The sequence below is a fragment of the Nycticebus coucang genome, chromosome 17, assembly GCF_027406575.1.
Source record: "Nycticebus coucang isolate mNycCou1 chromosome 17, mNycCou1.pri, whole genome shotgun sequence".
NCBI classification, from domain to species: Eukaryota; Metazoa; Chordata; class Mammalia; order Primates; family Lorisidae; genus Nycticebus; species Nycticebus coucang.
The window spans coordinates 29,706,466-29,724,909 of record NC_069796.1 but is presented as its reverse complement, the minus strand read 5'-3'; the positions used below and the strand labels follow the sequence as shown (position 1 = coordinate 29,724,909).

General features: G+C 37.3%; 1 protein-coding gene across 2 annotated transcripts in view; it reads left to right on the top strand.

Moving 5' to 3' along the window:
• The window catches only part of FNIP1 (folliculin interacting protein 1), a 155,595-nt gene that overhangs the window by 119,639 nt on the left and 17,512 nt on the right, over positions 1-18,444 (top strand). For both annotated transcript variants that reach the window (XM_053566305.1, XM_053566304.1), the window contains 4 exons: positions 4,315-4,461; positions 5,135-5,304; positions 8,295-9,714; positions 10,663-10,831. In XM_053566305.1, coding sequence (XP_053422280.1) covers positions 4,315-4,461; positions 5,135-5,304; positions 8,295-9,714; positions 10,663-10,831 — 1,906 coding nt within the window. The remainder of the gene's footprint in view (positions 1-4,314; positions 4,462-5,134; positions 5,305-8,294; positions 9,715-10,662; positions 10,832-18,444) is intronic.

Sequence of the window (18,444 nt, the reverse complement as noted above, 5' to 3'; positions counted from 1 at the left end):
ACCAAAGGAGTCTTTTATTTTGAGGGCACAAACTAGGAAAAATAAGAGAACAGATTCTTGAAATTCCTTGTTTTTCTTACCATTAAAGAATGATAGTATATAATTATCAGTGGGGAAAAGAGATATGATTTCTAGAAGAAATCATTACTTCTAGATTGTTAATGACAGCATAGCGTTGTACATAGTGAAAAGCACCATTGTTTAATAGGTGAATTTTCTTTTGCCTTCTTTGCACTTGTTAATATTGTGAGGTCATAGCACACATATACTTTTAACAGTAAAACAGTGAAGAAAGGTCTTCAGTGGACCGCTGATAACAATGTTTGTGATCTGGCTTTGTCACATGGTAGATAGACTTGTAGTAAACACTAATATGCTGAATAAACTCACGAAAAAAATCTGTGATCAGCTTATTTATTTATATAGTATTTTAATCAAAAACTACTGAAAGGTCTGTTAATGAAAAATAAATTACCCCACCCCAGCCAGCCCCCATTCTACTCAGAAACATTCCTTTAGCTCTTATTTTTTTCTGTTATCTACCTCTATATTGTTAGAAAGTATACTTAATGCCATTTTTTTTTTTTGAGACAGAGTTTCACTTTGCTGCCCTTGGTAGAGTGATGTTACCTCATAGCTCAGAGCAACCTCAAACTCCTGGGCTCAAGCAATGTTCTTGCCTCAGCCTCCTGAGTAGCTAGGACTACAGGTACCCCCCACCCCTCCCACAACGCCCAGCTAATTTTTTATAGACGAGGTCTTGTTCTGGCTCAGGCTAGTCTCAAACCAGTGAGCTCAGTCAATCCACCTGGCCTCGGCCTCTCAGAGTGCTAGGATTACAGGGGTGAGCTACCACACCCAGCTTAATGCCAGTCTTGATTTACCAATTTTTTAAAATCTTTATACTCTCAGTAAAGTTGTAGAATTATCTTGTCCTTTAGGCCTGGTAAAGTTTTCACTTTCTTGGACTATTCTATTGTTTTTCTGGAATTTTTTTTTTCCCCCTAGAAATTAGCACACCTGGATTTTTCTTCTGTGTTTCTTTTCTTTCATGTTTTACTTCTCTTTAGTGAATATGCTATTTTCTTACTTGTTTTTCTGTCCCTTTTATGTTTTTTTTTCATTTCAGCAAATCTTTTATGCTTTCTCATTTTCAGGTAATCTTGTTCTTCGAAAAATAGATCCTTTACCGTATTCTTTAAGAATGTACATTAGGGAGGGGCGGCCCCTCTGGCTCAATGGGTAGGGCACTGGCCCCACATACTGAGGGTGGCAGGTTCAAACCCGGCCCTGGCCAAACTGCAACAAAAAAATAGCCTGGCGTTCTGCTATAGCTGCGCCTGTAGTCCCAGCTACTCAGAAGGCTGAGGTAGGAGAATGGCCGAAGCCCAGGAGTTGGAAGTTGCTATGAGCTGTGATTTCACAGCACTCTACCAAGGGCAATAGAGTGAGACTCTGTCTCTAAAAAAAAAAAACAAAAAAGAAAGAAAATAAAAAATGTACATTAGAGTTTTACTTAAAAGTTGTCTTCTGTTTTGTGCATTATTTCTGTTTACTCTGAAGTCATTTTGTGTACATGGGTGTTCTGTCTGTTGATGCCTCTTTCTCTCTCATTGGAGACTTTTTCTAAAGATCAGTGTTCTGGGGTTACCACTCTTAGTTGAGAGTGAGATATCAAACTGTAGGTTAGGAGTTCTGTGCATAATCAGCCTTCTAACTGGAGACCTCCAGCTAAAGTGAAGTGTTTTTAAATCCTTTTTCATTATCATTCCCTTGAAAGAGCATATGTGGACATTATTTCCTAGTCTGTCTCTCTACTCTTTCCACCCATAAAATTTAAATATCAAAAGATATGTTTGATATCTGTTTATATACTGTGAAAGATACAAATATTAGGAAGGGTTTGGAGGAGGTCATTCCTCTGGGCTGTTCAACTGCTAAATCTGCTCTCATATTTGTGTTCATTCTGTGATACAGTGGAGTAGAGGTGTAAGAGGTTGCCACCCATCTGTGGTCTTTGAATTAGTCTCCCAATTTCCAGTCCTGGATCTTCCTTCACTCCTGTTTCTACTTTACCAAGCATTTGTGAATCTTGAGCCTCTTCTAGCTTTAGTGGGGCAAATGAGCTCTTCTTTCTCCATGTCCCTTTCTGTGAGACTATTAATGTATAGCTTTCTCTACTCTGCTAGTTTGGTAGCCATTCCTTCGTGTGTTTTGTCTTCCAGAATTCTATGAAATAATTTTCACCAGTGGTTCATCTCCAATTCTGTATGTTGGAGTGGTTTTTCTGTTTTCAAAACCTTAAGTGGTATTCAACTGAGGCCTCAGAGCTAAAGAGAAATAAACATTTGTGTTCAATTTTCCATCCTATCTAGACATCTTTAATAAGCTTTAAAAATAAGCATTTTATATATCCCTAGTTTGTATTTTAGTCATAATTTTCTGTATAAAATACTTATTTTTTTAAGTTCTTAGCAATGATTTTTATACTCTACCAAGAACTCATTAAAGTGACTTGTACTTGTTACTTCTATCCATTATTATATAGTGTGTTTTCATATTGATTCATAATTCAATGAAACTTGTAGAGGTGAGAGAATTCTTTTCCTTTTTTAGATCCTGGGTGTTAGAGAATTATACTGAGGTAGGTATTTGAATTTGTAGGAATCTCAGAACTTTCTGGAGCAGTGTTCTCCAATATAGTCTGAGCCATTGGCCACATGTGGCTATTTAATATAATTTAAATTAAATTAGATGAAAAACCTTGTTTCTAGGTCATACTGGTTGCATTCAAATAATAATTGCATGTGGCTAGTAGCTACCGTATTGGATAGTACAGATATAGTGCATTTTTATAACTTCTAAAAGTTATACTAGATAGCAGTGTTCCAAAGGTAAAAGGTAGGGTACCATTGTGTAGTTTCTACAAGATTGACTAGTAAGCCTCAAACTTTTCAAGAGTTGCTTAGTCTAGTGCAAACACATATATAGGAGATTGTTGAGTAGATATTAACATAGAAGGAAGAGAAATAACATTTTGAAAATATGCTTTGAAGCCTTCAGGAAGAGAGCATAAGTCTCACAGAACCAGCTGTTGTCCAAATTACTCCAAGAGACAGTTAGGAAAGCAGTATAACAAATGTGTAATAATCATCCTTTGTATTGATTCAGGGGATTGAGAGAGTCATAAAATATAGCATGCATGTAATGTTCTCATTGTCCTTAACTGATTTATGCCAGAGGTTGAATTTTTTTAATTTCTTGCATGACTTTTTGACACGCTCCCAGACCGTCAGTATCTGTAGCAGTGACTGACTCTGTGCACCACATGAAAACATGTACCAACCTCAGGAGACAGATGTGTGAAAAATCAGACCTAGGCAATGACCTTGAGCAGTAGGATATAAATAACTCACACCTTGCTGCCATTCCAATAGTGGAACATGAGGCATGAAAGGGTTAAGAACTTAAAGTCTCAGCATATGCAGCAAGATATGGAGATAAACTATTGTTTTAAGTGGGTAGGTGGATAAGCTGTTACCCTATTTGCAATATTTTCCTTTTGTATTAGTTATTACTTGCAGCATATTTAAGTACATCATACACCTTAGAAAATAGAGCTGAGGGCGGCGCCTGTGGCTCAAAGGAGTAGGGCACCGGCCCCATATGCTGGAGGTGGTGGGTTTAAACCCAGCCCCTGCCAGAAACTGGAAAAAAAAAAAAGAAGGAAAATAGAGCTGAAAGAGGATTTATAAATTATCTAGTCGTAACCTTCCATTTTATAGGTAGAGGACCTGGTGATTAAAGTAATAGAAGAATTTATTCTAGGGTACACAGTCACTGGAGAGCAGAGCTAGCACCAGAACTATCATATTTTAAGTTCATGTACACAACATATCCTGTGGTTCTAAGGAAGGAAAGACTTGGTTCATGTCTCTTCTCAAAAGCTTTAATAATCTAGGTGTAGCATTTAAGCTGGCAACATAAATTTTACAGGAAATTTTACAACTCTGGGAACTATAAATTTTGTAATGTTGGCTCAAGCCTGTAATCCTCTACGGTCGGTGGATTGCCTGAGCTCACCAGTTAAGAGACCAGCCTAAGCCAGAGTGAGACCACCTCTCTAAAAAAAATAGCTGGGGGTTGTGGCAGGCGCCTGTAGTCCCAGCTACTTGGGAGGCTGAGGCAAGAGAATTGCTTGAGCCCAAGAATTTGAGGTTGCTGTGATGCCATAGCACTCTACTGAGGGCAACAAAGTGAGACTCTATCTCAAAAAAAAAAACCCAAATTTGTAATGTATCATCTTCTTTTCAGAACAACAATTTGTAATCTTTATACAATGCCACGAATTGGAGAACCTGTCTGGCTTACAATGATGTCGGGGACTCCAGAGAAGAATCAACTTTGCCATCGTTTCATGAAGGAGTTCACTTTTCTAATGGAAAATGCTTCCAGAAATCAGTATGGCTTGCTTTATTTGTTTGTTTGTCTATATATGCATGTTATCATTTAGTATAACTAGGTATGTAGATTGTGATCAAACCCAATTACAAAGGTAGAAGAATCACCCATTAGCTTTGGAATTAGTTCATATTATTAGTAATCAAAACAATGAGAAAGTGCTAGGATTCCAGTGATACATTTTTAATGCAAAATTTTTATTATATTGTTTTTTTCTAACTATTCATTAAGTCTTTGGAATCCAAATGAGTAATTCAGAAGTTTTTTTCTCTTTGATGATAGACAAAATTTGCTTAAGAATTTCCACCATTTTTCTATTTAGTAATTTGGAAATGTAGTTACACACTGGGTTGATTTATTGATGAACTTTGCAGCTTAAATACTGAAAAGAATTCATAGTTTTTCAAGTGAAATGATGTTTTTGTTTTGTAATTGTACTCTGTAGTAGCTCCTTATGAATGTTCTCTTAAAGATTTTTTTAACTTCTCCTCAACCAAAAAATCAATTAACTTTCATTTTAATTCTGGTGGGTGGTAGATCTGTTCTTTCTTTTCTCTTCTCCTTTTGAATTCCACTTGCCACTCAAATGCCTCCTTGTTTACTCTGTCACTACTCTAGATGTAAGGTTTCATAAAGGTAAGTTGGAATCTGATAGGTTGTATTTTGTTTTCAGATTCTTGCCAGCTCTTATTACTGCAGTTCTGACCAATCATCTTGCCTGGGTTCCAACAGTCATGCCAAATGGACAACCACCTATAAAAATATTTTTAGAAAAACATTCCTCCCAGAGTGTGGACATGTTGGCAAAGACTCATCCATATAACCCACTTTGGGCACAACTGGGTATGTAGTCTGAAAACCCTTAATTTGTATTAAATTGTATTACACATAGACTTTTGTGTAACTGTCTAACTATAGCAAAAACAGAAATGCTTTTTACCCATCTTTCATTTTGAAGCATTGCTCTTTTACTTGTCCTTTCATGTCTGCTAAATTGTCCTATCCGCATCTTATGCATGATATCATTCCTTATGAAGAACTGCAAGTGGAACAGAGGACCAGGGTGATAGCTGATTTAGAAGCAACTTCAGAGTCTTCAGGGTGTTTTACTTTTTTTGTACTTTGTGTTTTACCTAGAAAGGATAATTCAACAACCTGTTAATCTGGTTAATAGAGAAGCAATTCACTAAGGTTTCTGTTGTTTTAATTTTGTTTGTTTGATGGTTCATTTTGGAGCATGTTTCCCTTCGTGCTAAGCACCACTAATAAATAGGTAATGGAGAGAGCAGATGACTGATAAGTTCCTGGGCATTAAGGAGGCAGGTAGGCTGCTTAAAATAAGCACACAGTGTGGAATTAGGCATACCACATTTGAATCACAGTTTCCTTAGTTATAAAGAGGGAATAGTAATAGATAGTATATACTTCAAAAGTTATGAAAATTAAATGAGATAATATGTGTAAAGTTTAGGACAGTGTCTGGTAAATGAAACTGCTAATTATTCCTGCTCTTACTCTGTTGCTGTTAGGTGATTGGGAAAGAGTAAGATGAGAACATTTTGAAGACTTGATTGAAGCTTCCCTTAGGTTGCTGTGGTAATTGAACTTGCCAGGCAAATTGTCATATGGCTTATCTATTCATGTAACCAACCTCCCTCTTTATTTCCTTCTTCCTTCCCACTTCATTGAGTTATAATTGACATACGATAAACACAATTCGATGGATTTTGACATTAACTATGCCTCTAAAACTATTACCACAATCAAGATGATGAACCCATCATTTCCAAAAGTTTTCTCATTCCCCCTCTCTTCTGCAACCTTTCTGTTCTGCTTCCCCATCCTTTGTTAGCCACTAATCTACATTCTGTCCTAATAGATTAGTTTGCATTTTCTAGAGTTTTATTTATAAATAGACTCCTACAGTACATACTTCTTTTGGTCTGAGTTCTTCCATTCTACATAATTGAAATTTACCTATAGTGTATTAATAGTTCATTCCTATTTAATGCTCAGAATTATATTACATTACATGGATATTAACTTACCTTTTTATTAAATCAAGTAATTCAATAGTATTTTTTAATTAGGACATTTCAAATCTTTTTTTAATTCTATAATCATTTGTTGAGTGTGTAACATCTAAAACTCTGTACAAAGAACACAGAGGATATAAAGATGATTTTGTCCCTGCTCTCAAGAAGTTGCCGAAGCCTAATACTGTAGGTGATACATATAGAGATAATAAAAATAATTCAAAGAAGAACTGTAAGAGAAGTGAAAAATTCAGTGGGAGTTCAATAAGGAGAGCTTACTTTTGCCCAAGTAAGAATGTTTAAATGAAAATCTTCGGGCTTACAGAGATACAAAGGGAAGGGATAATACATAGGAGAGCAAAGAGTATTGGTGTTCAGTGGTCCAGTTTAACCAGTCTGTTGTAAGTGAGGCTTTGACTAAATAAAGACAAAGAGAAGGCTAAATATAAAAAGATAAAGCTAGAACAGTAAAGTGGGACCAGGCACAAAAGACTCAGTTGCTATACTAAAGCAGATTCAATGTATTTAGTAATTAGTGGGAATTTGGAGATTAGGTTACTATCCACAGCATATATTTATATGAGACCTATTTATGTTTGTTCCCTGAAAAAGTATGGGGGATTATTAAAATAAACATAGAAGTTTTTAAATGTGTTTACTCATAACTTAACAAAAATTGAATTAAATTTAGGCGGGGTGTGGTGGCTAAAGCCTGTAATCCTAGCACTCTGGGAGGCCGAGGTGGGTGGATTGCCTGAGCTCATGGGTTTGAGACCAGCCTGAGCAAGTGCAAGACTCCATCTCTAAAAAATAACCATGTGTTTTGGTGGGTTGCCTATAGTCCAGCTACTCGGGAGACTGAGACAATAGAATCACCCAAACCCAAGAGTTTAAGGTCACTGTGAGCTATGACACCACAGCACTCTACCAATGGTGACAAAATGAGACTCTATTTAAAAAAAAAAAGGAATTAAATTTAAATTAATGGCTTCTTATTCTCCATTTTTAAGTCATCATTTTGGCATTCAAATTATTGTTTTAATTTGAGCTATAGAAAATTATAGAAATGGCATTGATAGCTCCTAGGTGCCCTCCCTCACCTTAATATAATGTCTGTTTATGTCTAGTGTGGATACAAAAGTGAAAGTGGACCACTGAATTTTTCTTAGTAAGGATGAATCTGTCTCTTCCTTCTCCTTCTGGCTATCCTGACTATCCAAAGTTCTTTTAAAAACATTGAAATTGATGTTATGAGGTCCTAACTAGGGCAGCAACAGTTAGAGTTCACTGACATGATTTAAATCAGGGATTTAAGTGTGTGGTATGACTACTCTAGCTCTGCTCCATTGTGCCTTTTTTTGTAAGTCAGTAGATAAATGTGCTTTGTCTTTTCTGCATTGTACATAGCTGTAGAATCCTCGTGTACATAGTAGTTTACGAATATTTCTCTCCTCATGTAAAAGTGCTCTGTGTGGGACCTAATCCCCAAATTTCCTCTAATCACCAAATACTCAGGATATGTGACTCTCCGAACTGACTCTTTGCTTGAGGTTTCAGAACCTCAGAGCTGTTTAGGGTGATAATTTAAGGAGAAAACCTCTTTATTAATCTTTCACTCTGATTAAGACCATTCATCTCTTCCTACTCTTGCTAAATAGCCATTCATCTGTTAAAGAACTAAGAATAAAACCTGACCTACCCTCATGCAGTAAGAGTAGGTTTCTGATCATTGAAAACACCCTGCTTATCTGGGTGAGGTGAGGATATGACCATTAACTGTTTTTTTTTTCATTGCAGGAGACTTGTATGGTGCTATCGGTTCTCCTGTACGATTAGCAAGGACTGTGGTAGTTGGTAAACGACAAGACATGGTCCAGAGGCTACTGTATTTTCTTACTTATTTCATAAGATGCTCTGAACTTCAAGAAACCCATCTTTTAGAAAATGGAGAGGATGAAGCCATTGTTATGCCAGGCACAGTAATTACTACCACTTTAGAGAAAGGTGAAATAGAAGAGTCAGAGTATGTGCTTGTCACAATGCATAGAAACAAAAGCAGTTTGCTGTTTAAAGAAGCAGAAGAAACAAGAACTCCTAATTGTAACTGTAAATATTGCCATCATCCATTCCTTGGGCAAAATACAGAAAATGTTTCACAACAAGAGAGAGAAGATACTCAAAACAACTCTAAGGAGCTGCTGGAAATTTCAGATGAGTACCGGATAATTTCTCCTTCTGACTGCCAAGAAGAAAATGCTGTTGATGTTCAACAGTACAGAGATAAATTAAGAACTTGCCTTGACACCAAGTTAGAGACAGTTGTTTGCACAGGATCTGCTGCAGTAGACAAATGTGCATTGTCAGAGTCAGGCTTAGAGCCAACAGAGGAAACACGGCAGAGTAAGGCAGTGCTGGATTCAGATAATCACACAAGCAAAGCGATGAGATCCACAGGAATGGTTGTGGAAAAAAAACCTCCAGATAAGCTTGTGCCTGCTGCATTTTCTTGTGAGGCAACACAAACAAAGGTTACTTTCCTGATTGGGGATTCTATGTCGCCCGATTCAGACACTGAACTCCGGAGTCAGGCAGTGGTGGATCAGATCACCAGGCATCACACCAAACCTTTGAAAGAAGAAAGAGGGGCTCTCAATCAGCATCAAGAAATTAAACAAACAACTATGGACCAATCTAGAGAGTCTGATATACAGCAGAACATGGTTTCTGGAGAGCCCTGTGAACTTCCCTGTTGGAATCATTCAGACCCAGAAAACATGAGCTTGTTTGATGAATATTTTAATGATGATTCAATTGAAACTAGGACTATTGATGATGTTCCAGTTAAAACAAGTATAGACAGTAAAGAACACTGCTGTATGTTAGAGTTGTCAAAAAGATTGTGTATAAAACATAAACAGAACAATGAATTTCTTAAGTGTATAGAAACAGTTCACCAAGATTCATGTAAAACCTGCTTTCCTCAGCAGGACCAAAGAGATACACTCTCTATTCTTGTCCCCCATGGGGATAAAGAGAGTTCAGAGAAAAAAATTGCTGTAGGAACTGAATGGGACATTCCAAGAAATGAAAGTTCAGATAGTGCCCTTGGGGATAGTGAAAGTGAAGATACAGGTCATGATATGACTAGACAAGTCAGCAGTTACTATGGAGGAGAGCAAGAAGATTGGGCAGAAGAGGATGAGATACCTTTTCCTGGGTAAGTAAGAAGTTTTCATCTGTAATAGGCTATTTACAAATATGCACCATTTTTTTGCTTATCTGGTCTCTGAAGGCTGGTAGTAGCTAACATAAAAGAAGAGATCTTTGGGATAAATTCTGTTTTTTATCATGTGCTCTTACTCATAGGAAGGATTAAAGGCTAAGTCACCCAAGCACTTTGGAAAGGCTTTATGAATGCATCAGAGAAAAGTTAAAGGTTGATACATTAAAGATTTCTTGGCTGCTTAGAAGTTTTTAAGGAGTGAATTATATCTCCAAAAAGGACCTATGCTGAACCTGGCAGTTAGGGAAAGGTGAACACTGAGAAGTTAGCAAATTACTGTTAGAAATAGATTTGGCCAAGACTAAGAGGGAAATAGGAAATGTATACACTGGGTCGGGTAGTTATGGAGAAGATTCTGTGGTGGGCGCCTGTAGTCCCAGCTGCTTGGGAGGCTGAGGCAGGAGAATCGCCTAAGCCCAAGAGCTGGAGGTTGCTGTGAGTCCCGTGATGTCATGGCACTCTACCAAGGGCGGTAAAGTGAGACTCTGTCTCTACAAAAAAAGAAAAGAAAGAAGGAAATGTTACATACCCAGCTTTGGACTTGGGAGGTGTATAGCTACTTTGTTTTAGATGATCATTTTAATAATCTGTGTTAAGAATGTGTTACAAACACCATGTGGAACAGCTCTCCTGAAGTCTATTATAGAAGATTGATTCCCACTTCATTAGAGTTCTTCATCAGACCTTCTGTGGAGAAGGTGTATTTTGTGGTCTGATCAAGCACTTTAGCCAGTTTTTATTTAAGGATAATTTTAATCTGAGTATGTTTTGCAGAAAATAATAGTCCTGGAAATATGGACTAGTATAGAATTCACAATGTTTTTGCTGGTTAAATATGTTTATTACTAATTATATGTTCTTTTGGGGGGATTTCTGTTACAGATCAAAGTTAATTGAAGTGAGTGCTGTTCAGCCCAACATTGCCAACTTTGGGAGGTCCTTATTGGGTGGCTACTGCTCATCTTATGTGCCTGACTTTGTTCTTCAAGGAATTGGCAGTGATGAGAGGCTTCGTCAATGTCTAGTGTCAGATTTGTCTCATGCTGTGCAGGTCAGTGACCATTACTGTTGTTGAATTTATTTAAAATGAACTCTTAACCAACAGAACCCAGAATTGCCTTGTGCTTTTGGGCACACTTTCTGTATAACAGAGTCATTTTAGTCATTGTTTTCTAAAACAATGCCTGTATCTTTTAACCTATCACTGTGAAAGCAAATAAGGTTGAGGGAATCTATTCAAGTAGAAATCTAAAATACAGAAAGTACTTTGTGTATTCATGGATGTCCATCAACTATATTATTTATAGTATCAAAAATTTTTAATGCTTAATAAATGGACTTAATTTTCTTAATTCCTTTTCAAACGTATAGAGGTACTGTTGATTTTTGTGTATTGAAATTGTGTCCTTTCTGATCTCTTATTAATTCTATTAGGGTTTTAAAAATAGATTTCTTAGGATTTTCTATACTTGGGCTCAGGTTATCAGTGAACAGTTTTACATCTTCCTTTCTAATCTGGTGGATGCCTTTTTTCCACTTTTTTTCCCCTCCTGGTTGTACTAGCTATAACCCTAAGTACAGTGTTGCGTGGAAATGGCGACAGTGGACATCATTGTCTTCTTCCTGATCTTGGTGGAAAACATTTAGTCTTTCATTATGAAGTATGATATTAGCTGTATATTTCTTTCTTGTAGATATCCTTTGTCAGGTAGAGATCTCCTAGTCTTTAGAGTTTTTCCCTCTATTCTTAAATTATAAATGCGTTTGGGATTTTGTTAGATGCTTTTGCTGTGTATCTATTAAGATGATAATGTGTTTTTTCTTCTGTTGATGTCATGAATTTTATTGATTAACTTTTAGATGTTAAACCAACCTTTGTATTCCTAGGAAACATTCTCTCTTAGTCATAATTTTTTACATGTTGCTGGATTTGATATACTGATACAATATTTTGTTGTTGATTTTTAAGTCTATTCATGAGGGATATTGGTCTATAGTTTTCTTTTAATGTCTTTGTCAACTTTGATGTGTGGGTAAAACTGGCCTCATAGTACGAGTTGGATAGTATTCCCAACCTGTATTATTTAGAAGAGTTTCTAGAGGATTGGTACTATTCATCAATTTTATTTAAATGTTCTGATTTATGAGAATTAAGTTTTTCATAGTATAGATTTATAATCCTTTTAATTTCTGTAAGGTTGCTAGTGATGTACCCTTTTTTATTCATGAATTTTTAATTTGTTTGGGGGTTTTTTGCAGTTTTTGGCAAGGGCTGGGTTTGAACCCACCATCTCTGGCATATGGGGCTGGCGCCCTACTCCTTTGAGCCACAGGCACGGCCCTGTTTGTTTTTCCCTTCTTCAATGAGGAGTTCAAACCAGTCATGGCTTGGTTTAAATTGTATTTTTTCCCACAGGCTTCAAAGATTTAGCAAGGTATGGCCAATGTATCAAAAGGTCCTGCTTTTTGTAGGTTAGGTTTTACTGAAACACAGCCACTGGCCTCTGCCTCCCAGAGTGCTGGGATTATAGGGGTGAGCCATCATGTCCAGACAAAGCTTATAAATTTTGATCTGTTGTGTTTTCATTTTCAGTCATCTAAAAATATATTCTAATTTTGCTCATAATTTCTTTGTCCCATGGGTTATTTAGAAGTGGGCTGTTTAATCTGCAAATATCTATAGAATTCTCACATTTTTTGTTGAGTTTTAATTTAGTCCCTTTATGGTTGGAGAACATATTTTGTATCATTTCGGTTCTTTGAAATTTATTGAGGCTTGTTTTATGTCTTAGTATATGGTCTGTCCTGAAGAATGTTCATGTGCATTTGAAAAGAATATTTAGTCTATTGTTGTAGAGTTGTTCTATAACTATCAGGTCATGTTGTCAACAGCCTTTTCAAGGCTTTTATATCCTTGCTGGTTTTTTTTTTTTTTATTTGATTCTCTTAGTTTTTGAGAGTGGAGTGTTGAAGTCTCCAGCTATTGTTTTGTTGAGTCTTCTATTTTTCCTTTCAATTGCACGTGTCACTTTAATAATTTTTTTTAAATAACAAAATTCACCCTTCAAATAAAAAATGTTTTAAAGGATTAGAGAAAGCCAACTGGGACATTATGGAAGGGAAAATGTGGCTGAGTGAGCCAGCAGTCACTCAATTGTTAACCAAAAAGTTTTGAATCTTTTGTGTCTACAGAAAGTTACCTAAAGTTGTAAAGTTTGGTATTTTATTATATCGTAAGAAATTATAGCAAATCAGTGCTGCAGACATCAATCCACAGTACATATCAAGCAATTCAACTTTTTCTTATAATGTCACGACTTCTTTCTGCTTCTTGTAAGTACTTCCAGCATCATTAGCAGCACCTCTTATGGATCATGTGATGTTATTTATGTTTTGTAGCGTTACCCTAAACATGATAAAAGATATACAAGAAACTCGAGAGATTGCTTTTTATGCAATATACAATTTACTAAAGAAAGGAACTGTTCATGCAGAGATCATTTGTGTCATATGACATTTTAAGTGCATACTCCCATCAGTATTTGAGGTTGGGCCATGAACCATGGCTCACCCCTGTAATCCTAACACTCTGGAGGCAGGTGGATTGCCTAAGCTTAAAAGTTAGAGACCAGGCTGAGCCAGAGCTGAGACCCCAACTCTAATAATAGCAGGGCTTCGTGGTAGGTGCCCGTAGTCCTAGCTACTTGAGAGGCTGAGGCAAGAGAATCGCTTTAGCCCAAGAGTTTGAGGTTGCTGTGAGCTATGTACTCTACTGAGGCGGGCAAAGATTCTGTCTCAGTAAACAAAGAAACAAACAAAAAAACACTTAAACTCATGAGCAGTAGCAACACGTAGTGGCTGTGAAGTTGTTACTATAGGATAGTATTGTAGTACAGTTAATTGTATTCAGTTTAGGCTATGTTTTTGTCATTAAAAGGGTGGCCAGTCACTGTCTATTGTGAATGTATATGGCTCTTGCTCTGTAACCCTATCTTTCTCATCCTCAAAAAACTTCATGCTTGTGCCAGGTGCAGTGGCTCACGCCTATAATTCTGGCACTGTGGGAGGCTGAGGCAGGAGAATTGCTTGAGCTTCAGGAGTTCCAGACTTGTTTGAACGAGAGTGAGACCCTGACTCATTAAGAAAATGAAAACCCAGGCTGGGTGGCTCATGCTTGTAATCCTAGCACTCTGGGAGGCCGAGGTGGGTGGAAAACTTGAGCTCACAGGATTGAGACCAGCCTGAGCAAAAAAGCAAGGCACCCATTTCTACTAAAAATAGAAAAACTGAGGCAAGAGGATTGCTTGAGCCCAAGTTGAAGGTTGCTGTGAGCTATGATGCTACAGTACTTTACCTAGAGTGACAGCTTGAGACTCTGAAGAAACCAAAAAACAGAAAATGAAAAACCCAGCCGGGTGCCTCATCAAGCCCTGTAATAACAGAGGCCTCTGGAGGCTCAGGCACTGGGATGCCCACAGCCCAAGTCTGAGGTTGCAGTGAGCTATGATGCCATTGCACTCTGCTCAGGGCATAGGATGGAACTCTGTCTCAACAAAAAAAAAAAAACAAATAAAAAAAACTTCATGCTTGTCTTAGGAAAAAAGTTTTATTTAGTTATGACTGAATACTGCATTTTTACTTTTGTTTCCATTTCCCTCAGCTAGAGATTGTGCCATGTATGGTCTGCAAGTGTTTAAATAAGTAACAATATATTTAACTTTTTGTAAGTTTATTTTACAGTAATAAATGATAATCTAGTATCTACTTTTTGGTGTTTTTTCAGACAGAGTCTCACTGTGTTGCTCAGGCTGGTCTCTTTAGCACCTGGGCTCAAGTGATCCTCACACCTCAACTTCCCAAATAGCCAGGATTATAGGCATGTACCACCATACCTGCCATCTAATATGTTTTATACATGTTGTCATACCTATTTTTTCGTATTTTTTAAATTTTTTTGTAAGTTATATGATTCATTTGTGTCTCAAACTCTCATAAATCTAAAAATAATTCCCAATATATTTATTGAAAACATACAAATGCATATGTACCTTAGCATTTCAAACCTGTATTGTTTAATCAGTCAACTGTATGTATGTCACAATATGACAGATATATATACTATTGTCAAAATGACAATATGTTTATAATTTAGTTGATAGATAGAAAAGTGTTATTTTGGTCATGCACAGTGGCTTACACCTATAATCCTAGCACTCTGGGAGGCCAAGGCAGGTTGCTTGAGATCAGGAGTTTGAGACCAGCCTGAGTAAGAGTGACACCGCGGTGTCTCTACTAAAAATAGAAAAGGCAGGAGGATCCTTTAAATCCAAGAGTTTAAGGTTGCTGTGAGCTATGATGATCCCATGACATTCTATGTAAGGTGATGGAGAAAGACTCTGTCTCAAAAAAAGAAAAAGTGTTATTTTAGCCAGGAATAAATAAGAAATATTTGAGTGCCATTTTATAAAAAAACAAACATAAATTCAGGGTTCTATGTAAAATCTTTACAGTGTATCTTTCTGGGCTTCTTCTTGCCATTCTCTTTCTTCCTTTTTCTCAGTATCTTTTCTCACAAATTTAGTCATGTCTGTCTACTTCTGTCTCTGAGCTTTCTCATCATGCTTCCTTTTACAGAATTGTTCATTATTTCTCTCCTATTTTCACCAGGAATCTTAACTGTACTTAAATGTCATATTCCTATTTCCTCTCCACAGTGAGACTCCCTGTTACACAATTCCCACAATTGCCTTCCTCTCCTTCCCAGCACTTGGTTCCTGCTTTATCTGTTACGTGTCTTTTTTGTTGTTGTTGTTGTTTTGAGACAGAGCCTCAAGCTGTTGCCCTGGGTAGAGTGCTGTGGCATCACAGCTCACAACAACCTCCAATTCCTGGGCTCAAGAAATTCTCCTGCCTCTGCCTCCCAAGTAGCTGGGACTATAGGCGCCCACCATAACGCCCAGCAGTTTTTTTTTTTTTGTTGCAGCCATCATTGTTGTTTGGCAGGCCTGGGCTGGATTCAAACCTGCCAGCTCAGGTGTATGTGGCTGGCGCCTTAGCCGCTTGAGCCACAGGCGCCTAGCCAGTGTTACATGACTTTTTATCTTTTTTTTTTAAGAGTAGGTGTACTTGGGCGGCGCCTGTGGCTCAGTGAGTAGGGCGCCGGCCCCATATGCCAAGGGTGGCGGGTTCAAACCCGGCCCCGGCCAAACTGCAACAAAAAAATAGCTGGGCGTTGTGGCGGGCGCCTGTAGTCCCAGCTACTCGGGAGGCTGAGGCAAGAGAATCGCGTAAGCCCGAGAGTTAGAGGTTGCTGTGAGCCGTGTGACGCCACGGCACTCTACTGGAGGGCGGTACAGTGAGACTCTTGTCTCTACAAAAAAAAAAAAAAAGGAGTAGGTGTACTTATTTTGATCTCCTTCACAAAAGAGTGTGGTCTCTGTTGTCTTTTTCCAAGAAAGACACTAAAGAAACAGCTTATTTTGACTGGTTGTTCATTAATGGGCAAAGGAATATCTTTTGAGGATGCCAAAACTCCATTTATCCAGGAAGTAAAGTTACATTTTTATTGTAGTACCTAATCTAAATTGTAGTAATAGTAAAAGTTAAAGGAAGGGCCATTGGATCTGAGTATTTCAAGCTATAGTTTTAATTTCAGTCTTTTTGCTGCTATTCCATTTGGCTGAAAGTAAATAAATCCTAACCTTTCCAAATATAAAAAGATGTTGAAGTACTGAACATTGTAAGGCCAATATCTGTTTCTGATAGTTGTGCTCTGTCCATTTTTGGTCTTTGTGGGTAAAACATGTGCCAAGGACAGCTAATGCCCCTGCAAGCCCTTTTATCACTATGTGTATATGTGAATTAAAATACTATTTTTCACTTTATCTTAAATTTTTTAATAAGAATATGATTTAGGTGAATGCTTATGATAAAAATTCAAACAATATAAAGATACACAGAGTAAGAAGTAGAACTCCTTCATATTCTTTTTTTTTTTTTGTAATTGATAGGTGATTCTTGGAGGATGATTTTTTTTTTTATTAAATCATAGCTGTGTACATTAATGCAATCATGGGGTACAATGTGCTGGTTTTGTATACAATATGAAATAGTTTCATCAAACTGGTTAAAATAGCCTTCACAGAATTTTCTTAGTTATTGTGTTAAGACATTTATATTCTATACCTAGTAAATTTTGCATGTACCCTTGTAAGATGCACCATAGGTGTGGTCCCACCAATTATTCTCCCTCCTCCCCCCCCATTCCCGCCCTGTCCCCTTTCCCCTTCTTCTTGGGCTATAATTCGGTTTTCTTGGGCTGTAATTTGGTATTCTTGGGTTTCATAGTAAGACTGAGTACATTGGATACTTTTTCTTCCATTCTTGAGATAATTTGCTAAGAAGAATATGTTCTAGCTCCATCCATGTAAACATGAAAGAGGTAAAGTCTCCATCTTTCTTTAAGGCTGCTTAATATTCCATGGTTTACATATACCACAATTTATTAATCCATTCGTGGATCAATGGACACTTGGGCTTCCTCCATGACTTAGCAATTATGAATAGGGCTGCAATAAACATTCTGGTACAAATATCTTTGTTATAATGTGATTTTTGGTCTTCTGGATATATACCTATTACAGGAATTATAGGATCCGATGGCAGGTCTATTTTTAGATCTCTAAGTGTTCTCCAAACATCTTTCCAAAAGAAACCTATTAGTTTGCATTCCTACCAGTAGTGCAGAAGTGTTCCCTTTCTCCACATCCATGTCAATATTTCTGGTTTGGGGATTTTGTGATGTGGCCTAATCTTACTGGAATTAGATGATATTTCAAAGTAGTTTTGATTTGCATGTCTCTGAATGATAAAGGATGATGAGCATTTTTTCGTGTGTCTGTAGGCCGTGCACCTGTCTTCTTCAGAGAAGTTTCTCTTCAAGTCCCTTGCCCACCCTGAGATGGGATCACTTGTTCTTTACTTGCTGATACGTTTGAGTTATCTGTGGATTCATGTTATTAAAACTTTATCAGAGACATAACCTGCAAATAACATCTCCCATTCTAAGGGCTGTCTGCTTGCTTTACTTACTGTGTTCCTGGCTGTGCAGAAGCTTTTTAGTTTGATCAGGTCCCAGTAGTATATTTTTGATGCTGCTTCAGTTTCCCGTGGGGTCCTCCTCATAAAATATTCGTGCAGGCCGATTTCTTCAAGAGTTTTCCCTGTACTTTCTTCTAGTATTTTTATAGTTTCATGTCTTAAGTTTAAATCTTTAATCCAGTGAGAGTCTATCTTAGTTAATGGTGAAAGGTGTGGGTCCCTTTTCAGTCTTCTACAGGTCGCCAGCCAGTTCACCTGGCACCATTTGTTAAATAAGGAATGTTTTCCCCACTGAATGTCTTTAATTGGCTTGTCAAAGATCAAATAACGCTAAGTAGCTGGGTTCATCTCTTGGTTCTCTATTGTGTTCCATACATCTACCTCTCTGTTTTTGTGCCAGTACTATGCTGTTTTGATCACTATCGATTTATACTATAGTCTGAAGTCTAGTAGCTTTGTTTATATTTCTGAGTAATGTCTTGGCTATTCGAGTTTTTTCTGATTCCATATAAAACGAAGTATTATTTTTTGAGATCTTTAAAGTATGACAGCGGAGCTTTAATG